Genomic DNA, 26,970 nt, shown 5'->3' with positions numbered 1-26,970 from the left:
TCAGCTATTTGCACAGTGCTTACCATTTTTGAAACTAATAAGAAAGTAAAATATCTGACAATGACAATTTTTAACCTAATAATGTTTTCATCCTTTCATTCTAACATCAAGTAACTAACTTTAGAACCGCTATAACCATTGAAATAAATTACAATGCCCAAAATGATTACGACTATTGCTGTCCAAAACCAAAACATCTTTCTATTAAGACCTAACTCCAACCGAAGTCTCTCATATTGTTCCTTGTGTCTTGTTTCAATTAGTTTCTCAAGTCTGTCAATATTGGACATTGTCACCTTCTCAACTTTCTCAATATCGGCCCGTCTCCCTTCCTCAATGTCTCTCATATGATCCTCCAATCTCTTCTCATAAGAAGTCATTTGGTTATCCGCCCACTTAAAAAAGTCACAATCTCCAGCTTTCTGCGTGAAAACATAAGAATAAATGTCATAAACTACTAACGAAAAAATAAATCACAATTAATTAATTTTAAAATTACCTTATACTTTATACAGCCGTACCACTTTCTTCCGGGGTTGTCACTAGTCCATGAGTACCTTAAACGTGCATGCACTCCACAGTAACATAATGGAGGGGTACTAGACGCATCACTATTTACCGACATTTTTTCGGGCCTACGCAAAAATAATAATAATAATAATATCATTCATCTAATCAGCAGGAGCCCAGACTCACCAGGTCAACCTCCAATCAAAAGAAATAAGACAAGAAGAAAAGCAACTAAACTGAACAATAAGACAGGACTAACTTTAACTCAGCTTCATAATTTCTCCTACCAGACTCGGTTTAATGCTATAAATTTTGTAAGAAAACACTACATCCTTTGGTTTTCTTACAGGATTTCAAAACCTTAAAGGAAAAAAAAAAAAAAAAAAAAAAGGATTGCAAAGAGGGGAAAAGAATTCACGATTAACAGATCTTTCTTGCATGTTAGCACTTCAAAAAATGTAGTAAGTTAGCATTTGTAGTAGTAATAAGAATTTGAAAATTCCAGGATCCTTGAAGAACTAGATAAGACAAATGTATTTTTAAAAACTGATTTTCAAAAATTTATTGCCTAGACATGAAACACTATACTCATATATGGCCAGTATGTGGGAAACAATGATTGTGTGTAAGATTTTTTTTTTTTTTTTTTTTTTGGGTCAGAAGGCATACAATTTTGCTTTAATAGCATTTTATATACGCATTAAAAGGAATTGGTTCTAAAACTAATACTTTTGTTTTGACAAGGCTACAGAATTGGTTCTAAAAACTAAGGTACAAAAAGTCTCTAACCAAGGGCAGTAAAGACTAAAATGCATATCATAACATACAAGGAACAAGAACTCCATAATATTAATTGACGTTTAAATCCTAACACAATGAACATTAAATCCTAGCTCTAGGCTCTAGGCTCTAGCTGTACTGCACAAAAATGGTGCGAGAAGAACCAAATCCAAGAAACCTCAATCCCTCTCATTGATTAACACAATTAGTTGTATATTCTCTGTATTAATATCGTTAGTTTAATTTGTTACTAATTCTAATATTTTTTTGTTAATTACATCAAAATCACTGACTCATATATATCTCTAGCATATCAAAGGTGCTGCATGTGGACATTTAATGTAAATAAAATACTCAATTCATTTTTTATTTTTTTGTGGTAATTTGAAGATTTCTCCTTCCTTTTTTATGATATTTGCTGATAACCAATTAATATATAGGATAAAAAAAAAAAGGGACATGAATATTGAGTAATACTAAAAGAAAAATTCATGTGCGTTTTCTTTGAGTCATTTCAAAAATCAAAATTAATGTCACTTTTGGAGTCAAAATTAACCGCAAGCATTTCAACATAAAGTATTTGTTAATGCATCAAAGCACTCAACAGATAGTACTGTACATATATAAATAAAGCACAAAAGGCAAGCAATAAGCATAACCATATATCTCCAGAATTGTCTTGTTGATGAAGCACATTTCCCTCATTGATCTGTTTAGTAAAACTAGGGTCTACGTGAAACTAACAGCCTGAAAGGAGTTTTCATAAATATTATCAGGAAAATATTTCGCATCCGCAACAGCCATTGAGAAGAAGTGATATCATTTATGCATTCAAAATGAGAATAACTTGTACAGACCCAGATTCACCTGAAATACCCAGATTTTCAACGACCCACAAAGTAAAACCCCCTCCCTTGCAACATGTAGCAAAAGACCTACTGTACCAAAACAAATCTTAGTTTTTTCTTCTTTTTTTTCCCCCATAAAACCGAATCAGTATTTTCAAACAATAATTTCAGAGAGAGAAAGAGAGTTACCGGAGGGACAGGGACTACCGGCACCGGAGCGAGCAGGAGAGACAGAGGGCTGCGGTTTCCGACGGACGGAGCAGGCAGATCCAGCCAGAGAGAGAGAGAATGTGCGTAGGAGGCAGATCCGGCCAGAGAGAGAGAGAGGGGCTGCGGGCGGCGGTTTCCGATGGACAGAGCAGGCAGATCCGGCCAGAGAGAGAGAGAGAGAGAGGTGCGTAGGAGGCAGATCTGGCCAGAGAGAGACGGAGGGGCTGGGGGCGGTGGTCCGGAGCGAGCGGGAGAGAGAGAGGGGCTGGGGGCGGCAGATCCGGCGGGAGAGAGAGCGGCGCTGGGCGCGGCAGATCCGGCGGGAGAGAGCGGGAGAGACCGGGGACGGACGCCGGAGGCCGATTTGGGCTGGGGGCTGGGGGCGGAACTCCGGTGAAGGACCGGGGACGGACGCCGGAGGCGGATTTGGGCTGGGGGCGGAACTCCGGTGAAGGACCGGGGACGGACGCCGGAGGCCGATTTGGGCTGGGGGCGGCAGTCCGGAGCGAGCGGGAGAGAGAGCTGGGCTGGGGGCGGAACTCCGGTGAAGGACCAATTTGGGGACTGTACGGAGAGAATTCAGAGAGAGAGAGGGGGGGTGCGTTCGTTCAGCGTTGGGGGGAAATGAATTTTTCATTTCCCCCCAACCTCTTTTGACGAACGCTGTGTGCTGTGTGATATTAAAAAAATGAGAAAAAAGGTTTAAATTCACTTTCCACGTAAGACTGTTGTAACATTGTTGTAAACATTTTGTACCAGTATCATTTCTCTTTTGGTTTAGCTTTTACTTAGCAACTGACAACGGCCTCATCTATAGATTACTTGGCACGCAACGTTTTGGTTGAGTTGTGTAACTCGAGGCTCAAGCATCGTTTTGGTCATTTTCATTTAAACGGAGCGTTTTGATGTTATTTTAAACGAGCGTTTTGGACCATCGTCTATTCGTCTTCCTTCTTTTGTTCATCATCTAAACTAGAGTTCTGAAACAGTGAGAAGGAAATAAAATACAGATCAGTCGTCGGCGTGAGTCTTGAGGGTGTCTAGTCTCCGGTCGTCCTAAAAAAGATTTGCCCCTTTGAGTAGCTGAAGGTGGTTTAGGTTCAAGAAAACACACATAATAAAAATAAAAAAATAAAAAAAAAATAAAAAAGGTAGGTGGAAGTCTGTCAGACAGACGTGCGACCATCCCAGCCACGATTATGGCTGAGAACGATCCTCTACTGCATTAATGGCCTAAGGGCCACGACGCTGTCAATCACGCTCTGATCGCACGGCCATGATTCGTCAACCAGACTTAGGTTCCTGTCTCCTTAGAACTCAAGGATACAGAGGTACGAGCCTATAGAACAGATCCTGTTCAAGTAAGGTCGTATCCTCTGGTTTAACAACGGAGGTATATAAACAGCTTTCCTTATTCATCATTTTCCGATGCGGGACGCATTGCGACTAGTACGCTCTTTCCTGATGTTACTTCTTCTCCTCCTTTATTATCGATGTGGGATGAAGCGCGAGTCTATTTCTGTGGGCTGCAGTGGATAGATACCTCTTGTCCTCATAACCGTTGTTTTCATGGGTTTATGTTCTCAAAGCAAGAATCATGCGAGGTGTTTACTGTGTACTGAGGCGCGACTTGCTTCTTAAACTCTCCCTTGTTTGCTAGATTATGTTAATTCTTATTTTTTTTTCTCAATTGTAATATCCTCAACATGCATGGAATGATAAATTGACATAAATAAGCTTCCGTTGGTTTAACGTTTCACAAAATAGTGATTTTAAAAAACAATTAACGAAAATGTGATTTTTTAAAAAAATAAATAAATAAATAATAATATAAACTATATTTTTACTTCGTTACTATCTTATAATGATGATGTGGTAGTCATCATCAATTCCTAGATCAATCATTAAAAAAAAATTCAAATTTAGCCCTTAAATTTTATCTTATTTGAATTTAATCATTGAGCTTCTATTTCAATAATATGGTCTTTATGTTTTGCCCAAATTTTAAATAGGTCATTCTGTTATTTTTTCGTCAAAATTAATTATTTGTCATATGTCATATATGTCTCAATTGACATGTCAACGTTTATATCAGCATCTAATATCAATGACATATTATAAAGTGTGAAATCATCCATAGAAAAAAAAATAAAATAAAATAACAACTCCAAAAACAAAAATTATCTTTTTCTTTATCTTAATCGATCTTCAAAATGTGTAACATAAGAGGGAAAACTGTTAACTTTGATGCTAACATGGACATCGACATAGATATTAGGTGTTGTCATGGACCATAGCGTGTCAAATAAAACGCATGTGACAAATGAAAGATCGTTAACTTTGATTGTAAAATAATAGAGGGACCAATTTAAAACTTTAACAAAATCTAAGGACCTTATTTTTTAAATTGAAAACCTAATAACTAAATCCAAATTAGGTAAAAACTTATGGGCTAAATATGATTTTTTCTAAAAATAAAATTCAAAGGTTAGTTATAACTGCCACATCAACATTGTGGAATAATTATAGGATAAAAACGTGAAATATAACATTACTCTTTTAAAAATGCACTTATTATTTGATAAAATCGCGGTTTGATCTTTAAATTCATGAGCTTTAAACAAAATCACCCCTTTTTTGCGACGTTTTGAAACTGTCATCTTCTTCAAACACATTTCTATAAAGAACATTTTTTACAATTTTGTTTAAAATGCACTTTTAGCCGGCAAAATCTTAAGGAGTAATATTTCTTACACAATTTTCGTACAATTTTTGTACAAATCTAACAATTTTTTTTAAGATCAACCATTAAATATTTAAGGTCCACATGTAGGAAAACAGATCCAATGATTAATCAATAAAAAAACAAAGTTGTTAAAATTGCACAAAAATTATACAAAATATTGTACAACAATCTTTCTCTTTCATCAAATAGAGTGAAAACATTTATTTATAATTAATATCATGCAAATCGGTAGTAATTACTGATTAGAAGGCTTCCAAGGTCAACCGTTCATATCTTCTAATCCTATAAATTAGAAAGTACCGCTGTTAAATTAAATAAATAAATATTAAATAAATAAATTGAAAACTTGACCCTTAATTTCAAAAAAGATCAAAGCATAGGTAGTAGTATTTTGATATTTTTCCTTAATTTTAAATCAAGGTCATTTCACACACATATTCTAGTTACCATCAATATAATATTAAACTTCACTTCTTCTTTTTTGAGTAATAAGAAATTTTTCATTCATGAGGAAACTGCATTTTGCTCCGCAAGTATAATATGCTGAATAACATATGGGCAAACCTCTATTTAGACTTTATCAAGCTAACGAGAGAAAGCAAATTTAGCCAAACAATAGGTCCAACCTTCTTCAAGTCTGATATCACCTGTAGGGAATCATCTTCTAGAAGCATGTGTTGAAGTCCCAGGTCACGTACAAACTGAGCAGCATGCCACACAGCGACCATTTCAGCAAGGAGAGGATCAATAATGAAAGGAACAGCCTTTGTCAAGGCTGCCACGAAATCCCCTTTCCTCATTCCGAATAACAGCACCAACTTCCATAGTCTTCATCTCTTTATTCACAGCAGTGTCCTAGTTAAGCTTCAAAACACCTAAGGGAGGCATTTGCCACCTGATTTGTGGGTGACCCGGAGGTCTCTGTTCAACTGCCAGGGGGGTGATAGCTGCTTCAAAAGCAACTATCATAGATTTTGCCTAATTCAACACCAACAAAGGAGACAAAAAGAGGTTCTCAAAAACAAAGGTATTTCTTCTATTCCAGATCTGCCTTGCTACGGTGAGAACAAGAATTAGCTCGTCCCCTTCCAACCTTGCCATCCAACTTTGAACCAGCCCCCACCCATCTATTATTTCAATAGCCATCTTCTGGATTCTCCTATAGCATTCCTGCCAAACTGCCGTAGAGGAGGGGCAAGACCATAAGATGTCTTTAAATTTCGCCCTAGTATTTTTACTGAAATAAATCGAGGTCTTGGACAATTTTCTTTGAGAACAAATTAGCCTTTGTCGGAAGTATGTTTTGACAAACCTTCCAAGCAAAGTTCTTTAGAACCGGTGGCACACTCAAAGTCCAGATTGTTTTCCACACTCCTTCATTCTGTCGTCGCGTAGAGCTTTCCCCCTTAGAGCAGTTTCTGTGTTGCATCTCCATATAGTAGGCACTTTGACTGTGAAATATCTATTTTTTGTACCCTGCCAAATAATCTGATCCGGCTGACCAAGGGGACTAAGTGGGAGACTACAAATCTGACCTGCTTCCTAGGGATCAAAGTTTGCTCGAATAAGGTCAAAATTCAACCATCGAGTATGGGGATCTATCAGCTCTATGACCCGGGAATCAACGGCCAATAATTGTTGTGGAAGATGAACCAAGATGGAATTGGGTGGTGGAAGCCACTTGTCCCCCCAAATGCGGATACGTGCGCCATCTCCCACCCTCCACTCAAGACCCCGCTCCAAGACCTCTCGAGCATGGACAATACTTCGCCAGGCATAGGACGACCGTCTCCCCAATGGAGCTTTTAAGAAATCTCCCCCTGGAAAATACTTTTCCTGCAGTATTTTAGCCACCAAAGAATTTGGAAATTTTAATATTCACCAACCTTGCTTGGCTAGTAAGGCCTTATTGAAGATTTCCAGGTCACGAAACCCCATACCGCCATGGAATTTGGATACACCCATGCGCTGCCAACTCATCCAAAGAACTCTTTTACGTTCTGAATTTTTGCCCCACCAAAATTGGCTTGTCATCGAATTTATTGAATTGCATAATGTCCTCGGCAATTGGAATACACTCATAGTTTAGGTGGGAATGGCTTGAACCACCGCTTTGATGAGAATCTCTTTGCTCGCCTGTGAAAGGAATTTTTCTTTCCACCCATCTAGTTTCTTGCGTACCCTGCTTTCAATCCCAGCAAAAGTCTTTGTCTTTGACCTCCCAACCAAGGATGGGAGTCCCAAATACTTCTCATATCTAGAGGTTGCAGAAATTCCAGCAGAGGAGGGCAGGAATTCTTTAAATTTCGCCCTAGTATTTTTACTGAAATAAATCAAGGTCTTGGCCGCATTGAGCTTTTGACCTGATGCTTCCTCATACACTTTCAGGATCCCCAAAATGTTCCCCCATTCGTTAAAATTTGCCCGGCAAAAGAGTAAGCTGTCGTCAACAAAAAATAAATGGCTGATTCGAGTCCCCCTAAAAGAGAAGGGAAACCTTATAATTCTGCCTTCCATCTCTGCTCGGACAAGCAACGAACTAAGTCCCTCTGCCACCAATAGAAAAAGATAAGGAGATAGCAGATCCCCCTGTTGTAAACCCCGGGAAGGGATAATGTTACCATGAGGTGCTCCATTCACCAAAACTGAATAGGTCACACTACGAACACCTGTCATGATTATGGCAATCCAACCCTCTGCAAAACCTAGGCGCTTCATCATTGCTTCAAGAAACGACCATTTCACACGGTCATATGCTTTACTCATATCCAACTTCACAGTCATGTAATCCTTTCTACCCTTCATACGAGTATCCATGAAGTGAAGAGCTTCGTACATGACCAAAATGTTGTCTGTTATAAGGCAACCAGGTACAAAAGTGCTTTGGCATTGAGAAATGATGGAGGGCAACACCTATTTAAACCAATTTGCTAGGACTTTTGTAATAAACTTATAAAGTACATTACAAAGGTTTATAGGTCTAAACTCACTAACACAAGAAGCATTAGAAGTTTTAGGGATTAGGGCAATAAAAGTAGAATTTATGGCATGATCAAGAACACCAAAATTTAGGAAATCCAAAACAGCCTTTCTAACCTCATCACCAACAATCTGCCAATGTGTCTGATAGAAGCTTGCTCTAAAGCCGTCTGGTCCAAGTGATTTTAATGGATGCATCTGAAATAAGGCTTGGTTTACTTCTTCGGGCGTGAAGGCTGCAGTCAAAAGAGCATTCATCTCTAATGTTACTCGGGGAGTTATCGTGAGAATACATTATTCAGTTCCTGGAGCTCCCTCAGAGGTAAAAAGCTGCTGGAAATAAGATGTAAAAGCATTGCCAATCCCGCATTGATCTGACCAAACTACTCCTGATAAGTCTTTTATAAAGCTGATAGCATTAGAATGTCGTCTTTGGTTTGCCCAGGCATGGAAAAATTACGTATTCCAATCACCCATACAATACCAATTCCTTTTTGCCCGTTGCTTCCATTTTATATCTTCCATTTCCAGCATCTTATTAATCTCCCTAATTGTCGCTGTTTTTACAATTACTATCATAAATTTCAAAAACTCTAAATTTATTGTATCCATCTTTTAATTTTTTTTTTTATTCAATTTCACTCATTCGTTAGGATTTTTTGTTAAGTCATGTCAAAAATTTTAAAATACTCATTTTAAAATATATATATATATATAATTTCAAAGATTTATGCATGAGTATTTTTACAAAATCCGTTAAATCCTAGCCAACACCTAAACCCTTGCAATTTTTTTCTTTTTCTTTTTTCCTAAAAAAATGAGGCTATTTTGAGAATTTTGGCATTCTTCCTCACGAATTGGTGAAATTGAAAAAAAAAAAAAAAAACCAAAGATTGATATATTAAATTGAGAATTTTTTAAATTTAGTGAGTAATTGTTTTAAATGTGATGGAAGTTGAGGGAATTAAGTGAAGTTGTCTTATATTTTAATATTTGATATATTATGTTACATGATGTCGGCCCAACCATTGAACCATAGAACGAATGATCCAGTGGCCAACCATTGACCCCTTGAGGCTTGAACGAATGATCCAGTTACGAAATCCTTCAATCGGGTCGATATGCGGTCCGGGTTCGCTATCCATAGCATATCCGCTCTCTCTCTCTCTGCTCCCCCAAGGGCCCCAATGGCTATCTCGTCCAGTGCCAATCTTCACACAAAGGGCTCCATTCCTCTTCCAGGTTCTTACGCTCTCTATACACATTTCATTTCAGCAACACCGCATTTTCACTCATATTTGATGAACAAAATTTCAGGAGCTGGAGCTGGACATTGCAAATACACGGGCCAATCAGTGGTGCACCATCTCCACTCTATAAATTAACTTCCTTTTTATGATGTTTACAGCATAAGTTTGGAGTATGAATTGACAAAATTTCACCAATAATTTTGGGCAGAGAGCTCTTCCTATACGGATATTAACGGTTGGGAAAAAGCGTTCCCGTGGGTGCAACTCCTAGTCGATGAGTACATCGGAAAACTCAAGAACTACAGCATTATTGATGATGTTCAAATACGTTCCAATCCTAGAAATGCACGGTATGGCCCCTTTATTTTATATATATTAATTAAATTATGAAATTCATCATTTTCTATTAATTTAATTTAATTTTTTAGATAATTAGTGATTTATTATAGGATCACAAGGCAGTGATCTTGAGTTCAAACTCTGTTTTCATAATTTGCTACTCATTTTATGTGTTAGGCGTCACATATTATTAAGAGAGTTTGAGCCTACACGATTGAGGAATGATAAAATAATTAAATCTATCTTTTCTTATCGACCTAAACTTTTGGGATAATCGTTGATTTAACATTATGATTTTGAGCTGAAGTGAATTTTAAACTTGTTCAATTGCTACACTATGAGTCCATTCGATTAAGTGGTTTTAAAATGTGTGGTTTGAAAAAATAATGATTTTAAAATATAGCTAATGAAAACATTATTAAATGTTTGGTAAAATCACTATTTAATCTTTAAAATAGTGGATTTTTAAAAACACTTATTTGTATGCAATTTGAAAACGTAATTCCAAATGGGACACTTTCCACGATTTTGTTTTAAAACACACTTTTGACCTCACAAAATCAAAAGGCCAAATGGTATCTATAACTTGTATTTAGGTTTCTTATAGGCAAAGTGGAAAATGACAAATCAGTGCCTTTTGTTGTAGTGATGTGAAGGCTCAGGTCGATGACGAGGACGCGGCTGTCATGAACCTTATCAGGTCTGACGACTGGGTACAGTCTCAAGCAAAATTGAACAATATAGATTGCATGGAGTGACTTCAACCTGCCTGTTATGTATGCACTTATGCATATAATTGGAGCAAGATTTTGTTTGGTATTTTAAATGCTTATATTTTGTCATTATGTTACAAATTGGGGTACACGGAATCCATCCCCACAAAAAAAGATGGTGGTACCGAGGAAAAACCTGTTTGCCCATTGTTTAATGAAGGATCTTATCCTATGTAAAATGACAGAAAAAGAAATCATCTAACTGACACAAAGTATGTGAGAAACTGTATACCAGAGCAATATTCTGTGAGCCAACATTCTTACAACAACTTGCAAGTTGTTTATTAATAGAGAATTACTTGTACTATAGGTAAAGTTTAAAATATGAAATGATATATATATATATATAGTGAGCCTGTAAAACACCACAATGTCATCGGCCATTACCTCAACAAGCACCCTTGCTCTCTTCTTCAATTTTGCACCAGGTTCATCTTTATCAAGCTTTCCTGAAGCCAAGCCAGTTTCCTTTCTCACTCTCTTGCCAGCAACTGGTTCAACCTCTTCCTCATCTGCATCCATTCCAACTGCATCATTAAACTCTTTTTTCTTATTCCAGATGGGATGGACACTTGAGCACATTTGATAATTCTCTCATGCACTTGTCCCATTATCATATACGCTAGTAAAACCAAAGGCCACAACTTATGCCTAACTAAAATTAAAAATATCCCGTGTAAACTGAAAATAGACAGGTTTTACATGGTACAAGTTAATACTCCCTTCGTCCAAATCTAAATGCCTCTTTTTATTGGTTTCATGACTTGATTTCAAATTGTACGACTATTAACAATATTGTCCTCTTCCTAAAATGTCCTTCACTTTAAATTAGAGATGAAATAACCTTTAATAAGAATCTTTAAGAAAAAAGGTGAGACTAATAGGAAATTGAAGATGGAAGAACTTCCACTTTTAAAAAGTGGACATATATTTACAACGTCCGAAAGAGACAAGTAAGACACTGAAATTGGAACAGGAGTATATTAATTATATATGTGCAACCACAGGTATGCATGAGGTAATAAAAAATTAAGTCAACATTAAAAAAATGCTCAACAATAAATATCTAGTGACACCTTTACCATTGTCATAATCCGCATGAGACTGAGTAATTGAAAAATCACCAAAATCTTCTATATCATCTTCCTCTTCAAGTTCATCATAACCCTAAACATATTCTATCTCAGCTTCCTGCTTATTCCAAGAACCAATCAAAGGGCATTTAATTATCTAAAAGTAGCATCTAAGTGAGCACAAAAGCAAATCACTTGTTTTTAAAACAATATTAATAAGTTCAAGAAAAAAGGATTTCACAAATTACCATCTCATCTTCATCTTCACTAACAGCCTGCCCCTCTTCAATATGAAGAACTTTGTTGTACTCTTTAACAGGATAGTTGTATATGTCACCATAAACTCCTTGCTGAAGGCGTTTCAAGAGTTCTTTTTTAATACTCTGCAGAAAAGCTAGAAAGTCTTAGTCAAGCTGTAGGGACAACACATAGTCATATACATCAATAGTATGAGCTCATGTATAACCTTATCCAGTGCTGCTGCCCTTTCGGCCTTCTCTTCACTTCTAGCCTCTCTTTTTTTCTCCTTCCTCGGTGTTGTCATTATTTTCTCCCTGTTAGGCAGCAGAAACAATTGCCAATACAACAGACCAAGTTAATGTGGGTTGACACTATTTAACCTATAAAGGTAACAACTACAACCCTTTTCAGCATCACAACACAGTCCAGGGTTGCCAATTCTGTGTACAAGTCCAATTAAAATTTTCACATTTTACTCCTTTCTTTCTGCTTTTATACTAAATATCTCACAGTGAATACTATTGACACAATACTCCCTTGAAAGAGTATTTGGCGACCTAGCCCTCTCTCTCTCTCTCTCTCCTTTCCTTCGCTAGCGGTGGCGCGTGTTGGCGCGTCCCGTTAGATTTTCGCTTAGGTTAGTCAGTTCTGCTGGGTTCTGGTTTTCTCAGAGTTTGCTCAGTGCTGGGTGGTTGTTGGCGGTTCTGAGGGTCCGGTTCGTAGGTATGTCGCCAGGGTTCTTCCTCTCCTAAATCTCGACGTTTGCCAAGGATGGAGCGGAGCTTCTCTGTGGAAGCCAAACGGTTTTCATTCTCGGCGAAGTCAGAAGGGTCGGTTCTCCGTTTGGAGGAGAGGAGAAAGGGGTTCTGCAAGGTCATTTTTTTGAGTCTTCAAGGATTAGCCTGGCTGTTGGCTACTATCGAGGAGGCTTCATCGAAAGACTTCGTCAGGTACTTACGGGAGGATGTGAAGGTTTTGATGGTTCGAGGGGAAGAGAACAAGTCTGGCCGATTCCTAGAGGTGACCGTCTTTGATGAGGGTGGTCGAAAAGGGGCTATTTGGCTCCCTGAAGGCCGTAAAGGTGGGGGCTGGGCTCGGGTTGCGGGTGAGCTGCGGAAGATGATCAACTTCCGGGACCGAAGGTTCAGTTGGTGGATTCTAAGACGTTTGCTTCTGAGGGGGAACAGTTAAGGGGTGCTTTGTCCGGTCGGCTGGGTGAAACTTGTACTTCTTATGCGGCCGTGGTTCAGGGGGAATCTATCTCTCATTTCAAGCTTAATGGGCCGCCGGTCTCGGACGTTGGGACGCGTGGTTTGGATTTGTTTCCCGAGTCGTGGTGTAGGGTGGCCGAAGACAGGAGAATGGCAGTGAATCGTTTCGATCTGGGGGTGAATCTGCACAGGTCGTCAGTGGGTTCCTCGCTTCCAGCATGTTCTCCAGGCTTCGCGGTTGATCCCGTGGACAAGGTTTTGAGTTTTTGTCCGCTGGGTAAGAACACTAGTGTCTCCCTCCCTATATTGGTTCCCTTCCCTATATATAGAGAAAATTTCAAAAAACTCACAAAAATCACCCCACAGTAAATACCCCAAATTTACATTTTTTGTTGGGTAGCTACAGTGCTACCCAATACATTGGGTAGCACTGTAGCTTCCCAATCACTTTTTTTAATGAAAAAAAATTCCTCTCTGACTCTCTCTGTCCTTCACGGCAAGGCTCTCTCCTCTCTCCCCCCACGTCTCCCACTTTCTTCTTCTTCTTTCTTTTGCCACCAAGGGGAGCAAGCCATGAAACTCCAATAGATTGAACAAAAGCCATCCTTGAACAACGGCTATAGCACCAGCTCATTCCCTTTCTTCTCGCGCACCCCAAAAATTCAAGTCATAAACACCGAAAGAAAAGATCAAGTCATAAACACCCAAAAAATTCAACCCAAAGAAAATCAGCATCAAACAACCCAATAACATCAACACCCGTAGACAGATTCGAGAAAGAGAGTTCAGAAAAGAAAAAGGATGAACTTAATAACATCAACACTTGCAGACATACTCCGATCCCCCAAATTCAAGAAGACCCAAAACCATAATCAAAGGCTTCAAAAATGTTCTCTCTATGGTTGGTGTCAAAGAGGAAGTTAAAGAGATGAAAATTTACAAAGAAAAAAAGCAAAAGAGACGAAGACAGTGGTTGGTGTCAAAGAGGAAGTGAAAGAGACGAAGAAAATTTACAAAGAAAAAAAGAGAAAGAGACGAAGACAGAGATGAGAGAGAGAAGTCAGGAGAAGGAAGACGATGGAGACTTGGAGAGAGAGATTGTGAGGAAAGAAAAGAAATAATAAAGAAAGAAAAAAGTAAAAGGAAAAATAATATTTTAATTGTTTAGGGTGAAATTAAGGGAAGTTATTGTGGAGTGTTTTTAAATAAGGAAGTAAAAAGTAGTTTTGTTCCTTAAATTTAGGAAAAATGGTTGAGTGTCTACTGCTAGTGCTCTAAAAAGAAGAGTCAGAAGACCCATGTCGTTCACTCTGCTCGAGGTGCGAAAGCAGGTCATTTGAATTCAAATCCAGGTTCGTGGGTACGGTTGCTCGTCAGTTTCAATGTGGCCATGGGCCGGGTTGCTAGGTCCGGTTGGTACGTCAAGCGGAAAGGGGTCCATTTGACTGTTTGAGCTGGTCCATACCGAAACTTAAAAACAAGTCAAATGTGCCTCGTTTTGAGGATACGGGTCTAGGGTTCTCGTTGGTTCCTGAAGCTGGTATGGAATGCTCTGTGGGGGTTGGGTCTATTGCCGGTCTTCAACAGCCGGAGGTGAAGGAGCCGGTTCCACGTATTGATCTCACTGTCTCCAAGGGACCTGCAAAACGGGCATCTTCTGGGTTCACTTTCTCTGCCTTTGGGTGCTCGGATTTGGATTCTAAGGGAAGCTCTGTTGGTTTTGCGCCACCGGTTGCTTTTGGCCTATCTGGGGAGCTGGTTTTTTACCTCTCTGGCTGCTTGTCTGATAAGAACCCACGACTAATTAAATAGAAATAGATAGATAATGACTCCTTTCCTACCCGAAAAGACCACAAATGAATTCAATTAGGACCGAATATAAATCAGAATGACAAATGTCAATACAATATTCAATACCCTCTTCTCCACATTCTAGATCCCATCTTATACTAGAGCTACGTAATTGAGAATAAAACTACCCACTAACATATTAACTACCCATGCACTAAATAACTACCCATGAATAACTGCAGCACACCACTACCCATGTCTAGATAGACTATCACGTGGCCATGAACTGCAACTGTTCAACTACCCACGTCTAGAGTCTTCCACGTTTCCATCATTGTCATCCGAACATGCGAAGGAAAGGATAGGTTTAGGTGGTGGAGTATGTTCCGTGTGGTTTTTGGGTTCTAGGTCTTTGGTTATTGTGGGTTTGGTTGGGTTTCATTAGTGTAGCTGTGAGTGCTCTTTGTGGGTTTCTTGATCCGGGTTTGCGTTTGTGGTTCTTTGGTTGTTGAGGGTTGGTTGGGTTTCTTTGTTTTTTTGGGGCTGTTTCGTTTTTGCTTTCTTGCTGGGTAATTCATTTGTATACTCCCGATGAATTTAGTGGCGCCTTATGCATTTGATAAAACTAGTTTATTACTTTAAAAAAAAAATATATATATATATATATATATATATATATATACTCTATTTCACACTACAAGTTACAACACCCAGCCCTCAATTCTGTGTCAACCAACCATCCTGGAGCAAATTTAAGTACTGAACACCGATAATGCATTACCAACCTAAGATCTAGATCCTTGCAAATCTAATTGCTTTGGTCACTAAGTGAACCTAACTTTTTATGCTAATTAATTACTGGTTCTCATTGCATAAAGGGATCCTATGGCAAATTTATCAAAAGAATTATTCATAGAATATTTTGATGAAAGAGAAATTGATCTATTATTGAAACCCATAGGCAAATCTGGATTAGGCAACGCACCACTTTATGCTTATAGTTGGGAGGTAAGGAAAGCATAGTTTTAAGATGAATTACCCAATTGGCTGTATAGCCACGAGTACCACACCCTCCAACCATTCATACAAGGGGAGGAAGTGTCATAGAGCTAAAGCTAACTGGAAAAAAAACATAAGTCTTCAAAGATCAATGTAAGATCCTAACATTCGAACGTCTGCCATACTCCATGCCCTCAAATTTTCTGGCTCATGTTCTTTTCTTTTTCTTTTCTTTTTTTTTTTTTTCAAAAAAAAAACAAAACAAAACAAAAAAACAAATAAATAAGTAACACGTTCTCTTTAAAACGCAACCAATAGTGGTTCTCGTTATAACATCATTGATCTCCCAAAAGTAACCAAGTAGTTTTTTTTTTTTTTTTGATAAATAAGTAAAAGTTTATTGACAAGTAGTGTACCAAAGACAATCTTGTAGCACATCAGAAAACATTATACGCACATGAGTAAGCATTTCTGGTAGTTCAATAAAAACAAATGCAAGCAAGAGTAAAAATGTGCTATGCAGCCAAAATAGAAAACAAATAAATCACAAAAAGAAATGTAGCTAACCATCCTTTCATCGAACACTCAGCAAGTAATATAATTTGAAAAGGCGGTGGCAAACTTCATACTAAATGCAACCAACCAGTACAATAAAGTCACTTAAAGACCAACAACCATAATCGAACAACCACTGAATATTTGGGTGGAATAAACCGATAACACAAAGTTCATCCAATTCAAAGAATATCATCATCGCAACAAACTATCATGACAAAAGCTAACAAAGACAACAATATGTATTGGCGACAAACCTTCAGGTGAGCAGCAGCCTTTTCCTTGTCAGTGAAAACTCCAGTGGACTCCACAATGAACTCAGCTCCAGTCTCGCCCAAGGGATCTCCTCCAGGTTCCTACAAATTACGCAAATCACATTACCAGAACAACCCAGCAACACATTTACTCAAATATAACATATATCCTCACAGCCGTATGTCGATTGCAACTATAATTGTGGAGTAAAATCAAACAATAGGTATAATACCTGACACCAAACACAGTGACGGGCTTCTTGCCAAAGAGAAGGGTCTTCGAGTCCTTAACCTTGACTTCATGATGCTTCCACTGACCGTGAACTGTATGAAAGAGTAGGTCAAGGTATAAAAGGAGAGGTGAGCCCATAGATAGAAATCATGGGCTCATAAAATTCCCAAACATAGAAATCTTATACTGCTTCATAAAATTCCCATCCTTTCTTAACGCACACCCAAACTCAACATAGGAACCCAAATTCACAATTTTCTTGGCAAGTAGCTCAGTACAATATATATATATATATGATGCTCATCATGCCCATCAAAATGATAAGCTCAGGCCAGCACATACATACTTTTCCTTACACAAACACGAAGTTCGTTAGTGTAATGTTGGAGACATGCTTGGTTCCCTGTGTTATGTATCACTATAATAGTTAACATTATAATTTTAATATCATACATATATTATATAATTGAATAGGTTTAATATCTAGATTATTGGACAAGTATATATTGAATTTTTTAAACAAATAAAGTAAAACTATAAAATTGAGTAAACAATAAATATGATATATCAAAAGAAAACGAAAAAGAATTAATTTAGATAGCACACATATGTTGTTACTTCACATCAAAGGGTATTTGAAAATATATAGCACATTCATGTTCATGGTGTTTATCTCAACCAACCTATAGGTACATAAAATTATAGCGGAGCACCCTAACAATGTTTCCCTGGAATTTCTGTCAAGGACTGATAATTTTATTAAAAAGAAATGTCTGTCATTATGTTACAAATTGGGGTACACGGAATCCATCCCCACAAAAAAAGATAGTGGTACCGAGGAAAAACCTGTTTGCCCATTGTTTAATGAAGGATCTTATCCTATGTAAAATGACAGAAAAAGAAATCATCTAACTGACACAAAGTATGTGAGAAACTGTTTACCAGAGCAATATTCTGTGAGCCAACATTCTTACAACAAGTTGCAAGTTGTTTATTAATAGAGAATTACTTGTACTATAGGTAAAGTTTAAAATATGAAATGATATATATATATATATATATATATATATATATATATATATGTATATATATATAGTGAGCCTGTAAAACACCACAATGTCATCGGCCATTACCTCAACAAGCACCCTTGCTCTCTTCTTCAATTTTGCACCAGGTTCATCTTTATCAAGCTTTCCTGAAGCCAAGCCAGTTTCCTTTCTCACTCTCTTGCCAGCAACTGGTTCAACCTCTTCCTCATCTGCATCCATTCCAACTGCATCATTAAACTCTTTTTTCTTATTCCAGATGGGATGGACACTTGAGCACATTTGATAATTCTCTCATGCACTCGTCCCATTATCATATACGCTAGTAAAACCAAAGGCCACAACTTATGCCTAACTAAAATTAAAAATATCCCGTGTAAACTGAAAATAGACAGGTTTTACATGGTACAAGTTAATACTCCCTTCGTCCAAATCTAAATGCCTCTTTTTATTGGTTTCATGACTTGATTTCAAATTGTACGACTATTAACAATATTGTCCTCTTCCTAAAATGTCCTTCACTTTAAATTAGAGATGAAATAACCTTTAATAAGAATCTTTAAGAAAAAAGGTGAGACTAATAGGAAATTGAAGATGGAAGAACTTCCACTTTTAAAAAGTGGACATATATTTTACAACGTCCGAAAGAGACAAGTAAGACACTGAAATTGAAACAGGAGTATATTAATTATATATGTGCAACCACAGGTAAGCATGAGGTAATAAAAAATTAAGTCAACATTAAAAAAATGCTCAACAATAAATATCTAGTGACACCTTTACCATTGTCATAATCCGCATGAGACTGAGTAATTGAAAAATCACCAAAATCTTCTATATCATCTTCCTCTTCAAGTTCATCATAACCCTAAACATATTCTATCTCAGCTTCCTGCTTATTCCAAGAACCAATCAAAGGGCATTTAATTATCTAAAAGTAGCATCTAAGTGAGCACAAAAGCAAATCACTTGTTTTTAAAACAATATTAATAAGTTCAAGAAAAAAGGATTTCACAAATTACCATCTCATCTTCATCTTCACTAACAGCCTGCCCCTCTTCAATATGAAGAACTTTGTTGTACTCTTTAACAGGATAGTTGTATATGTCACCATAAACTCCATGCTGAAGGCATTTCAAGAGTTCTTTTTCAATACTCTGCAGAAAAGCTAGAAAGTCTTGGTCAAGCTGTAGGGACAACACATAGTCATATACATCAATAGTATGAGCTCATGTATAACCTTATCCAGTGCTGCTGCCCTTTCGGCCTTCTCTTCACTTCTAGCCTCTCTTTTTTTCTCCTTCCTCGGTGTTGTCATTATTTTCTCCCTGTTAGGCAGCAGAAACAATTGCCAATAGAACAGACCAAGTTAATGTGGGTTGACACTATTTAACCTATAAAGGTAACAACTACAACCCTCTTCAGCATCACAACACAGTCCAGGGTTGCCAATTCTGTGTACAAGTCCAATTAAAATTTTCACATTTTACTCCTTTCTTTCTGCTTTTATACTAAATATCTCACAGTGAATACTATTGACACAATACTCCCTTGAAAGAGTATTTGGCGACCTAGCCCTCTCTCTCTCTCTCTCTCTCTCTCTCTCTCTCTCTCTCTCTCTCTCTCTCTCTCTCTCTCTCTCTCTCTCTCTCTCCTTTCCTTCACTAGCGGTGGCGCGTGTTGGCGCGTCCCGTTAGATTTTCGCTTAGGTTAGTCGGTTCTGCTGGGTTCTGGTTTTCTCAGAGTTTGCTCGGTGCTGGGTGGTGGTTGGCGGTTCTGAGGGTCCGGTTCGTAGGTATGTCGCCAGGGTTCTTCCTCTCCTAAATCTCGACGTTTGCCAAGGATGGAGCGGAGCTTCTCTGTGGAAGCCAAACAGTTTTCATTCCTGGTGAAGTCAGAAGGGTCGGTTCTCAGTTTGGAGGAGAGGAGAAAGGGGTTCCGTGGGGTCATTTTTTTGAGTCTTCAAGGATTAGCCTGGCTGTTGGCTACTGTCGAGGAGGCTTCATCGAAAGACTTCGTCAGGTACTTACGGGAGGATGTGAAGGTTTTGATGGTTCGAGGGGGAGAGAACAAGTCCGGCCGGTTCCTAGAGGTGACCATCTTTGATGAGGGTGGTTGAAAAGGGGCTATTTGGCTCCCTGAAGGCCGTAAAGGTGGGGGCTGGGCTCGGGTTACGGGTGAGCTGCGGAAGATGATCAACTTCCGGGACCTAAGGTTCGGTTGGTGGATTTTGAGATGTTTGCTTCCGAGGGAAAACAGTTAAGGGGTGCTTCGTCCGGTCGGCTGGGTGAAACTTGTCCTTCTTATGCGACGGTGGTTCGGGGGGAATCTATCTCTCATTTCAAGCTTAATGGGCTGCCGGTCTCGGACGTTGAGATGCGTGGTTTGGATTTGTTTCCCGAGTCGTGGTGTAGGGTGGCCGAAGACAGGAGAATGGCGGTGAATCGTTTCGATCTAGGGGTGAATCTGCACAGGTCGTCAGTGGGTTCCTCGCTTCTAGCATGTTCTCCAGGCTTCGCGGTTGATCCCGTGGACAAGGTTTTGAATTGTTGTTCGCTAGGTAAGAACACTAGTGTCTCCCTCCCTATATTGGTTCCCTTCCCTATATATAGGGAAAATTTCAAAAAACTCACAAAAATCACCTCACAATAGATACCCCAAATTTACATTTTTTGTTGGGTAGCTACAGTGCTACCCAATACATTGGGTAGCACTGTAGCTTCCCAATCACTTTTTTTAATGAAAAAAAATCCGTCTTTGACTCTCTCTGTCCTTCACGGCAAGGCTCTCTCCCCTCACGTCTCCCACTTTCTTCTTCTTCTTTCTTTTGCCACCGAGGGGAGCAAGCCATGAAACTCCAATAGATTGAACAAAAGCCATTCTTGAACAACGGCTATAGCACCAGCTCATTCCCTTTCTTCTCACGCACCCCAAAAATTCAAGTCATAAACACCGAAAGAATAGATCAAGTCATAAACACCCCAAAATTCAACCCAAAGAAAATCAGCATCAAACAACCCAATAACATCAACACCCGTAGACAGATTCGAAAAAGAGAGTTAAGAAAAGAAAAAGGATGAACTGAATAACACCAACACCTGCAAACAGACTCCGATCCCCCAAATTCAAGAAGACCCAAAACCATAATCAAAGGCTTCAAAAATGTTCTCTCTACGGTTGGTGTCAAAGAGGAAGTTAAAGAGATGAAAATTTACAAAGAAAAAAAGAGAAAGAGACGAAGACAGAGATGAGAGAGAGAAGCCAGGAGAAGGAAGACGATGGAGACTTGGAGAGAGAGATTGTGAGGAAAGAAAAGAAATAATAAAGAAAGAAAAAAGTAAAAGCAAAAATAATATTTTAATTGTTTAGGGTCAAATTAAGGGAAGTTATTGTGGAGTGTTTTTAAATAAGGAAGTAAAAAGTAGTTTTGTTCCTTAAATTTAGGAAAAATGGTTGGGTGTCTACTGCTAGTGCTCTAAGAAGAAGAGTCAGAAGACCCATGTCGTTCACTCTGCTCGAGGTGCGAAAGCATGTCATTTGAATTCAAATCCAGGTTCGTGGGTACGGTTGCACGTCAGTTTTAATGTGGCCATGGGCTGGGTTGCTAGGTCCGGTTGGTGCGTCAAGCAGAAAGGGGTCCGTTTGACTGTTTGAGCTGGTCCATACCGAAACTTAAAAACAAGTCAAATGTGCCTCGTTTTGAGGATACGGGTCTAGGGTTCTCGTTGGTTCCTGAAGCTGGTATGGAATGCTCTGTGGGAGTTGGGTCTATTGCCGGTCTTCAACAGCCGGAGGTGAAGGAGCCAATTCCACGTACTGATCTCACTGTCTCCAAGGGACCAGCAAAACGGGCGTCTTCTGGGTTCACTTTCTCTGCCTTTGGGTGCTCGGATTTGGATTCTAAGGGGAGCTCTGTTGGTTTTGCGCCGCCGGTTGCTTTTGGCCTATCTGGGGAGCTGGTTTTTTACCTCCCTGGCTGCTTGTCTGATAAGAACCCACGACTAATTAAATAGAAATAGATAGATAATGACTCCTTTCCTACCCGAAAAGACCACAAATGAATTCAATTAGGACCGAATATAAATCAGAATGACAAATGTCAATACAATATTCAATACCCTCTTCTCCACATTCTAGATCCCATCTTATACTAGAGCTACGTAATTGAGAATAAAACTACCCACTAACATATTAACTACCCATGCACTAAATAACTACCCATGAATAACTGCAGCACACCACTACCCATGTCTAGATAGTCTATCACGTGGCCATGAACTGCAACTGTTCAACTACCCACGTCTAGAGTCCTCCACGTTTCCATCATTGTCATCCGGACATGCGAAGGAAAGGATAGGTTTAGGTGGTGGAGTATGTTCCGTGTGGTTTTTGGGTTCTAGGTCTTTGGTTATTGTGGGTTTGGTTGGGTTTCGTTAGTGTAGCTGTGAGTGCTCTTTGTGGGTTTCTTGATCCGGGTTTGCGTTTGTGGTTCTTTGGTTGTTGAGGGTTGGTTGGGTTTCTTTGTTTTTTTGGGGCTGTTTCGTTTTTGCTTTCTTGCTGAGTAATTCATCTGTATACTCCCGATGAATTTAGTGGCGCCTTATGCATTTGATAAAACTAGTTTATTACTTTTAAAAATATATATATATATATATACTCTATTTCACACTACAAGTTACAACACCCAGCCCTCAATTCTGTGTCAACCAACCATCCTGGAGCAAATTTAAGTACTGAACACCGATAATGCATTACCAACCTAAGATCTAGATCCTTGCAAATCTAATTGCTTTGGTCACTAAGTGAACCTAACTTTTTATGCTAATTAATTACTGGTTCTCATTGCATAAAGGGATCCTATGGCAAATTTATCAAAAGAATTATTCATAGAATATTTTGATGAAAGAGAAATTGATCTATTATTGAAACCCATAGGCAAATCTGGATTAGGCAACGCACCACTTTATGCTTATAGTTGGGAGGTAAGGAAAGCATAGTTTTAAGATGAATTACCCAATTGGCTGTATAGCCACGAGTACCACACCCTCCAACCATTCATACAAGGGGAGGAAGTGTCATAGAGCTAAAGCTAACTGGAAAAAAAACATAATTCTTCAAAGATCAATGTAAGATCCTAACATTCGAACGTCTGCCATACTCCAAGCCCTCAAATTTTCTGGCTCATGTTCTTTTCTTTTTCTTTTCTTTTTTTTCTTTTTTTTTTTTTCAAAAAAAAAACAAAACAAAACAAAAAAACAAATAAATAAGTAACACGTTCTCTTTAAAACGCAACCAATAGTGGTTCTCGTTATAACATCATTGATCTCCCAAAAGTAACCAAGTAGTTTTTTTTTTTTTTTTTGATAAATAAGTAAAAGTTTATTGACAAGTAGTGTACCAAAGACAATCTTGTAGCACATCAGAAAACATTATACGCACATGAGTAACCATTAATAAAAACAAATGCAAGCAAGAGTAAAAATGAACCTTGTTTTCAAAGCAAGCTTCATCATGCATATCCGCATTTGAGTCATCTTGGTTAATCGTTACTTTGTTTTGTGCACAAGAAAACTTAGGCCAATACATCTGTCAAATCAAAAGCTAGTGCAAATTAACCTTTCTAGAACTGATGAGCAAAATCATATCTTATCAAATAATCTTAAAGTTCAAATATATATATATATAATTGTTCAATACCAGGTTTTTGTCTATAATCTCAAGTGCCTTCTCATAATTCCTGGGCAACTTAACTCTCTCCCACAATTCTATCACACTCATCATTCGTTAATATATACAAATATTAATTGACATGTGACAGCAACTCAATTCACAAATACAAATACCAATGCACAGATAAGCAGCCTAAGATCCACCAAGATCAACCAAAGCTGTGCTTTTGATGTGGGAGAAAATCTAAACCATTCTTTTGAATATGGGAGAAAATCTAAACCTCAAACCATTCTCAGAACCCAAAAAACCAAAAGAGTGATATGAAAGTAAGAATAAGATTTACCACGCCTCCTTCGGCTTCCTGTTCATTGGCAAGGTCTTGAAAAAACCAGACAGCACTCCCATCGTCTCCAACATCATGCTTGAACTCTAAGAACTCGAAGATCAGGCTCTCGTCCCGGGTAGGGTCCACATACACCTCCTTTAACCCATCACAAAACACTTATGTAAGAAAACGATTCAGACCATTCCAGAAATAACAAAGCACAACTATACATTCTAACATATAGTACATTTCAACTCTCTAATCACGCAAAACACATAATTGCACACATACACAAACCATGTATAGAGAGTAGAGAACTACACCGACATTGTCTTAATCGCTTCCGAGAACCAAAGCCAGAGCGCTTTGAACTGTTGCAAGTCTTTACGAAAGAAAATGAGCAGAGGGAAACAAAACGCACGATTTCTTGATGTGTTTGGTAGAAGAAATCGTCCTTGGGTATGGTTGGTGTCAGAGTAGAAGAAAATTCACAGCCTGAGCCAAACCCATTTGCTCTCTGTCGAGGGAGAAGAAGAATCAAGAAGATTCGAGAAAAAAGAAAAAAACAAAAACAAAATTACCAAAAAAACCGCAAAAGATTTGATTCATGTAAAGTCAACAAAGGGAAAAAAGTAAATTCATCAGGTAACCAAAAAAGTCAAACGACAAAAAAGACCCCTGAGAAAAAAAAAAATAAAAAATCCTTTAACAACCAAAAGGATTCTAAAGTAATTTCAATCAAAAAGACCAAAAACCCCATATTATTTTTTCAAGTCAAAGGATTTAGAGGCACAACAGGTAAAACTAATAGGCGACTGAAAAGACCAAAACATTCCCTATAAAAACAAATTTAGAGGGTAAAAAAGTAATTTTGATTAAAAAGACAAAAATATCCCGCAGATTTCTTTACCAGCTGAAGGATAACAGGGGCAAAATAGTAATTTTAAAATCTAAGGAAATAAACAAATAAATATATATATATATATTTATTTATTTATTTATATATATATATATATTTGCTTGATTTAGGTCCACCGAAGAAAAGAGAAGGGCAAACAAGCACCATCAAAGAAAATAACACTGTGCACACGTTCAAAGAAAAAATGGATAATTGCACTACTAGTCAGTGTAGTCACTGAAGTATACCATAAATCTCTATAGCTTAAAATGTTCATGAGAGGCTCTTATGGTAAATTATAATTACAAATCGATCCCTAGAGTTAAATTCCGTTAAAATTTTTGACAGATTTTGTTAAATGTCACATCAGCGCCACATCAAACCAATAAAATTGCGACACATGTCTATCTTAATAAATAAAAAATTATTAAAAAATAAATAAAAAAAATTATTTAAAAAAAAAAAAAAAAAAAAAAAAAAAGGGAAGGGGTGGCCTTTGGGGGTGGCTGCGAGTGGCCTAGGGGTGGCCCGATGGCCACGCGTGGCCACACCCATTGGTTGGGGGCGGCCCAGCCACCCCTTCATTTTTTTGTTTTTTTTTTTGTTTTTTGAATTTGAATTTGAATTTTTTTTAAAAAAAAAAATTATTTATTTTTTTATTAAGATGGACACGTGTCGCCATTTTATTGGTTTGATGTGGCAGTTAACAAAATATGTCAAAAAATTTAACGGAATTTGACTCTAGTAATCGATTTGTAATTATAGTTTACCACAAGGACCACCCATAAACTTTTTGAACCATAGAGAGTGATTTGTAATTATGGCATACCCCAATAACCAATGGTGCAATTATTCCAAGAAAAAATTACTGTGCAAACTTCTTTGACACTTTTTATAATATTCTAAAGTATAGATATATATACTTTAAGTAAATATACTCTAAAGATAGATATCATGGACGGGCTAGAATTTATAATTAGTGAGGCTTTTTTTTTTATCAATATCCATTTTAAACATTTTTCTTCACTCTAATTATATGTTTTTTTTTCTAAGCAAAATAGCAGTGGGGAGACCAACTGTAATTATTTGATTTAGACTTGTTCATAGTAGTACCTACTCGCTGGGAGCTGCACAAGAGGAACCTAGACGATGGGAACTGCAGGCGCTCCCTTAAGTCCAATTGAGCCATAACCTGACATAATCCATTAGGACATCTATGGGAACCAGAGTGGTTTAGACTAATCAGACGTAAAAATATATGATTCGAACCCATGCTCTAATGTGTACCTTAAAACTTCTAAAAAAAAAAAAGAAAAAGAAAAAAAAAAAGAAAAAAAAAAAGATTAGGCAATTGAATCACCACCCTAGATGGTCTTTACTCTCATTATTGTTTATTTACTTCTCCTTCTATCGCATCAAGTTAAAGACACGGACACAACTATTCCAAGTCGCTAAGACTAAACCATTGTACTATTTTATGTTTTTTTATGAAATAGTGTTACGTTTCTTTTAACAAAAACTTAAATTAATATTAGGCAAATGAAAGGATACTAGTCCATTTAAAGGAACATACATGCACAAATTTATTAAGAATTTTACTCTAGAATTTAATAGGTAAAGAGAAGGTTTTAGACCTGAACTATTAGTATTAAATCTCCCTTAGACTTTTGGTTATATTTATCCATCAACCTTAAACAATTGAAGCCAACCAGAGTTCCGGTTAAGAAGATCAAGAAGAATAACAATTGGGTTACTTGCTGTAATTCAAAAGTGTGATGCTTGCAAAGGTTTTGTGAGTATTAACATTTTGTAATTCGTTGATTTTTAGTTATTGAATTGATTTTTTGGGTTGGCTAGTGCGAAGTGGTTTTTCTCTTTGAGTTCAGAGAGTTTCTACTTTACTACCAAATATATCTGTCAATTGCTTTATTACTTTCCATTTCTGATGATTGTTTGTTTGTGGTTGATTAAATTTTTAATTCCGCATTATATTATCATACACCTATTCAACTCTCTTTTTAGGTGTTGTTTGGAGTCTGGTTTAATTTATATTTTCAATGATAAAAAAGCGCAATTTGAAAAGCATGTAAGGAAAATGGGTGAATTCAACAACTTAATAAATACACACAGAACAAAACGTTGAAACATATAAATATAATTTAATGGAAATTTGAGTCACAAATAGGCCAATATTCGAAATATAACAAATACCTTTAAGTGCAATAATAACCTTTACAAGAC

The 26,970-nt window shown here is 37.7% G+C and overlaps 2 protein-coding genes, 1 non-coding gene and 2 pseudogenes across 3 annotated transcripts; 1 reads left to right on the top strand and 4 right to left on the bottom strand.

Annotated features, from left to right (window-relative positions):
* Positions 1-3,508: 3,508 nt before the first annotated feature.
* On the bottom strand, positions 3,509-3,719 carry LOC133872140 (small nucleolar RNA U3). Its single transcript, XR_009900983.1, has one exon. It is a non-coding gene; the product is annotated as a small nucleolar RNA U3 (small nucleolar RNA).
* A 2,118-nt stretch (positions 3,720-5,837) lies between these two features.
* On the top strand, positions 5,838-10,470 carry LOC133870279 (putative RNA methyltransferase At5g10620; annotated as a pseudogene).
* LOC133871465 (uncharacterized) lies at positions 7,180-8,331 on the bottom strand. Its single transcript, XM_062308910.1, has 2 exons — positions 8,085-8,331; positions 7,180-7,946 (listed from the first exon to the last, which is right to left on the bottom strand). The coding sequence occupies exons 1-2, from the start codon at positions 8,329-8,331 to the stop codon at positions 7,180-7,182; spliced, it is 1,014 nt and encodes a 337-aa protein (XP_062164894.1).
* An 87-nt stretch (positions 10,471-10,557) lies between the features above and the next one.
* Positions 10,558-25,918, bottom strand: LOC133871463 (uncharacterized; annotated as a pseudogene).
* LOC133871464 (uncharacterized) lies at positions 10,605-12,052 on the bottom strand. The gene is made up of 5 exons (XM_062308908.1): positions 11,975-12,052; positions 11,757-11,891; positions 11,518-11,602; positions 10,823-10,947; positions 10,605-10,637 (listed from the first exon to the last, which is right to left on the bottom strand). The coding sequence occupies exons 1-5, from the start codon at positions 12,050-12,052 to the stop codon at positions 10,605-10,607; spliced, it is 456 nt and encodes a 151-aa protein (XP_062164892.1).
* Positions 25,919-26,970: the final 1,052 nt, after the last annotated feature.

This window comes from Alnus glutinosa, chromosome 6 (genome assembly GCF_958979055.1).
Source record: "Alnus glutinosa chromosome 6, dhAlnGlut1.1, whole genome shotgun sequence".
Lineage (NCBI taxonomy): Eukaryota > Viridiplantae > Streptophyta > Magnoliopsida > Fagales > Betulaceae > Alnus > Alnus glutinosa.
This window is presented reverse-complemented; position numbering and strand designations above follow the sequence as displayed.

What these genes read in the sequence shown, in the direction of transcription:
- LOC133871465 (XM_062308910.1), bottom strand. Translation starts at nt 8,331, where the DNA reads ATGAATGCTCTTTTGACTGCAGCCTTCACGCCCGAAGAAGTAAACCAA. An exon ending in TTCTAATGCTTCTTGTGTTA is followed by an intron (nt 7,947 to 8,084) that starts GTGAGTTTAGAC and finishes GCCTTATAACAG; the next exon opens with ACAACATTTTGGTCATGTAC.
- LOC133871464 (XM_062308908.1), bottom strand. Translation starts at nt 12,052, where the DNA reads ATGACAACACCGAGGAAGGAGAAAAAAAGAGAGGCTAGAAGTGAAGAG. An exon ending in GTGAAGATGAAGATGAGATG is followed by an intron (nt 11,603 to 11,756) that starts GTAATTTGTGAA and finishes GAATATGTTTAG; the next exon opens with GGTTATGATGAACTTGAAGA. An exon ending in GAGCAAGGGTGCTTGTTGAG is followed by an intron (nt 10,638 to 10,822) that starts GTAATGGCCGAT and finishes ACTTTGTGTCAG; the next exon opens with TTAGATGATTTCTTTTTCTG.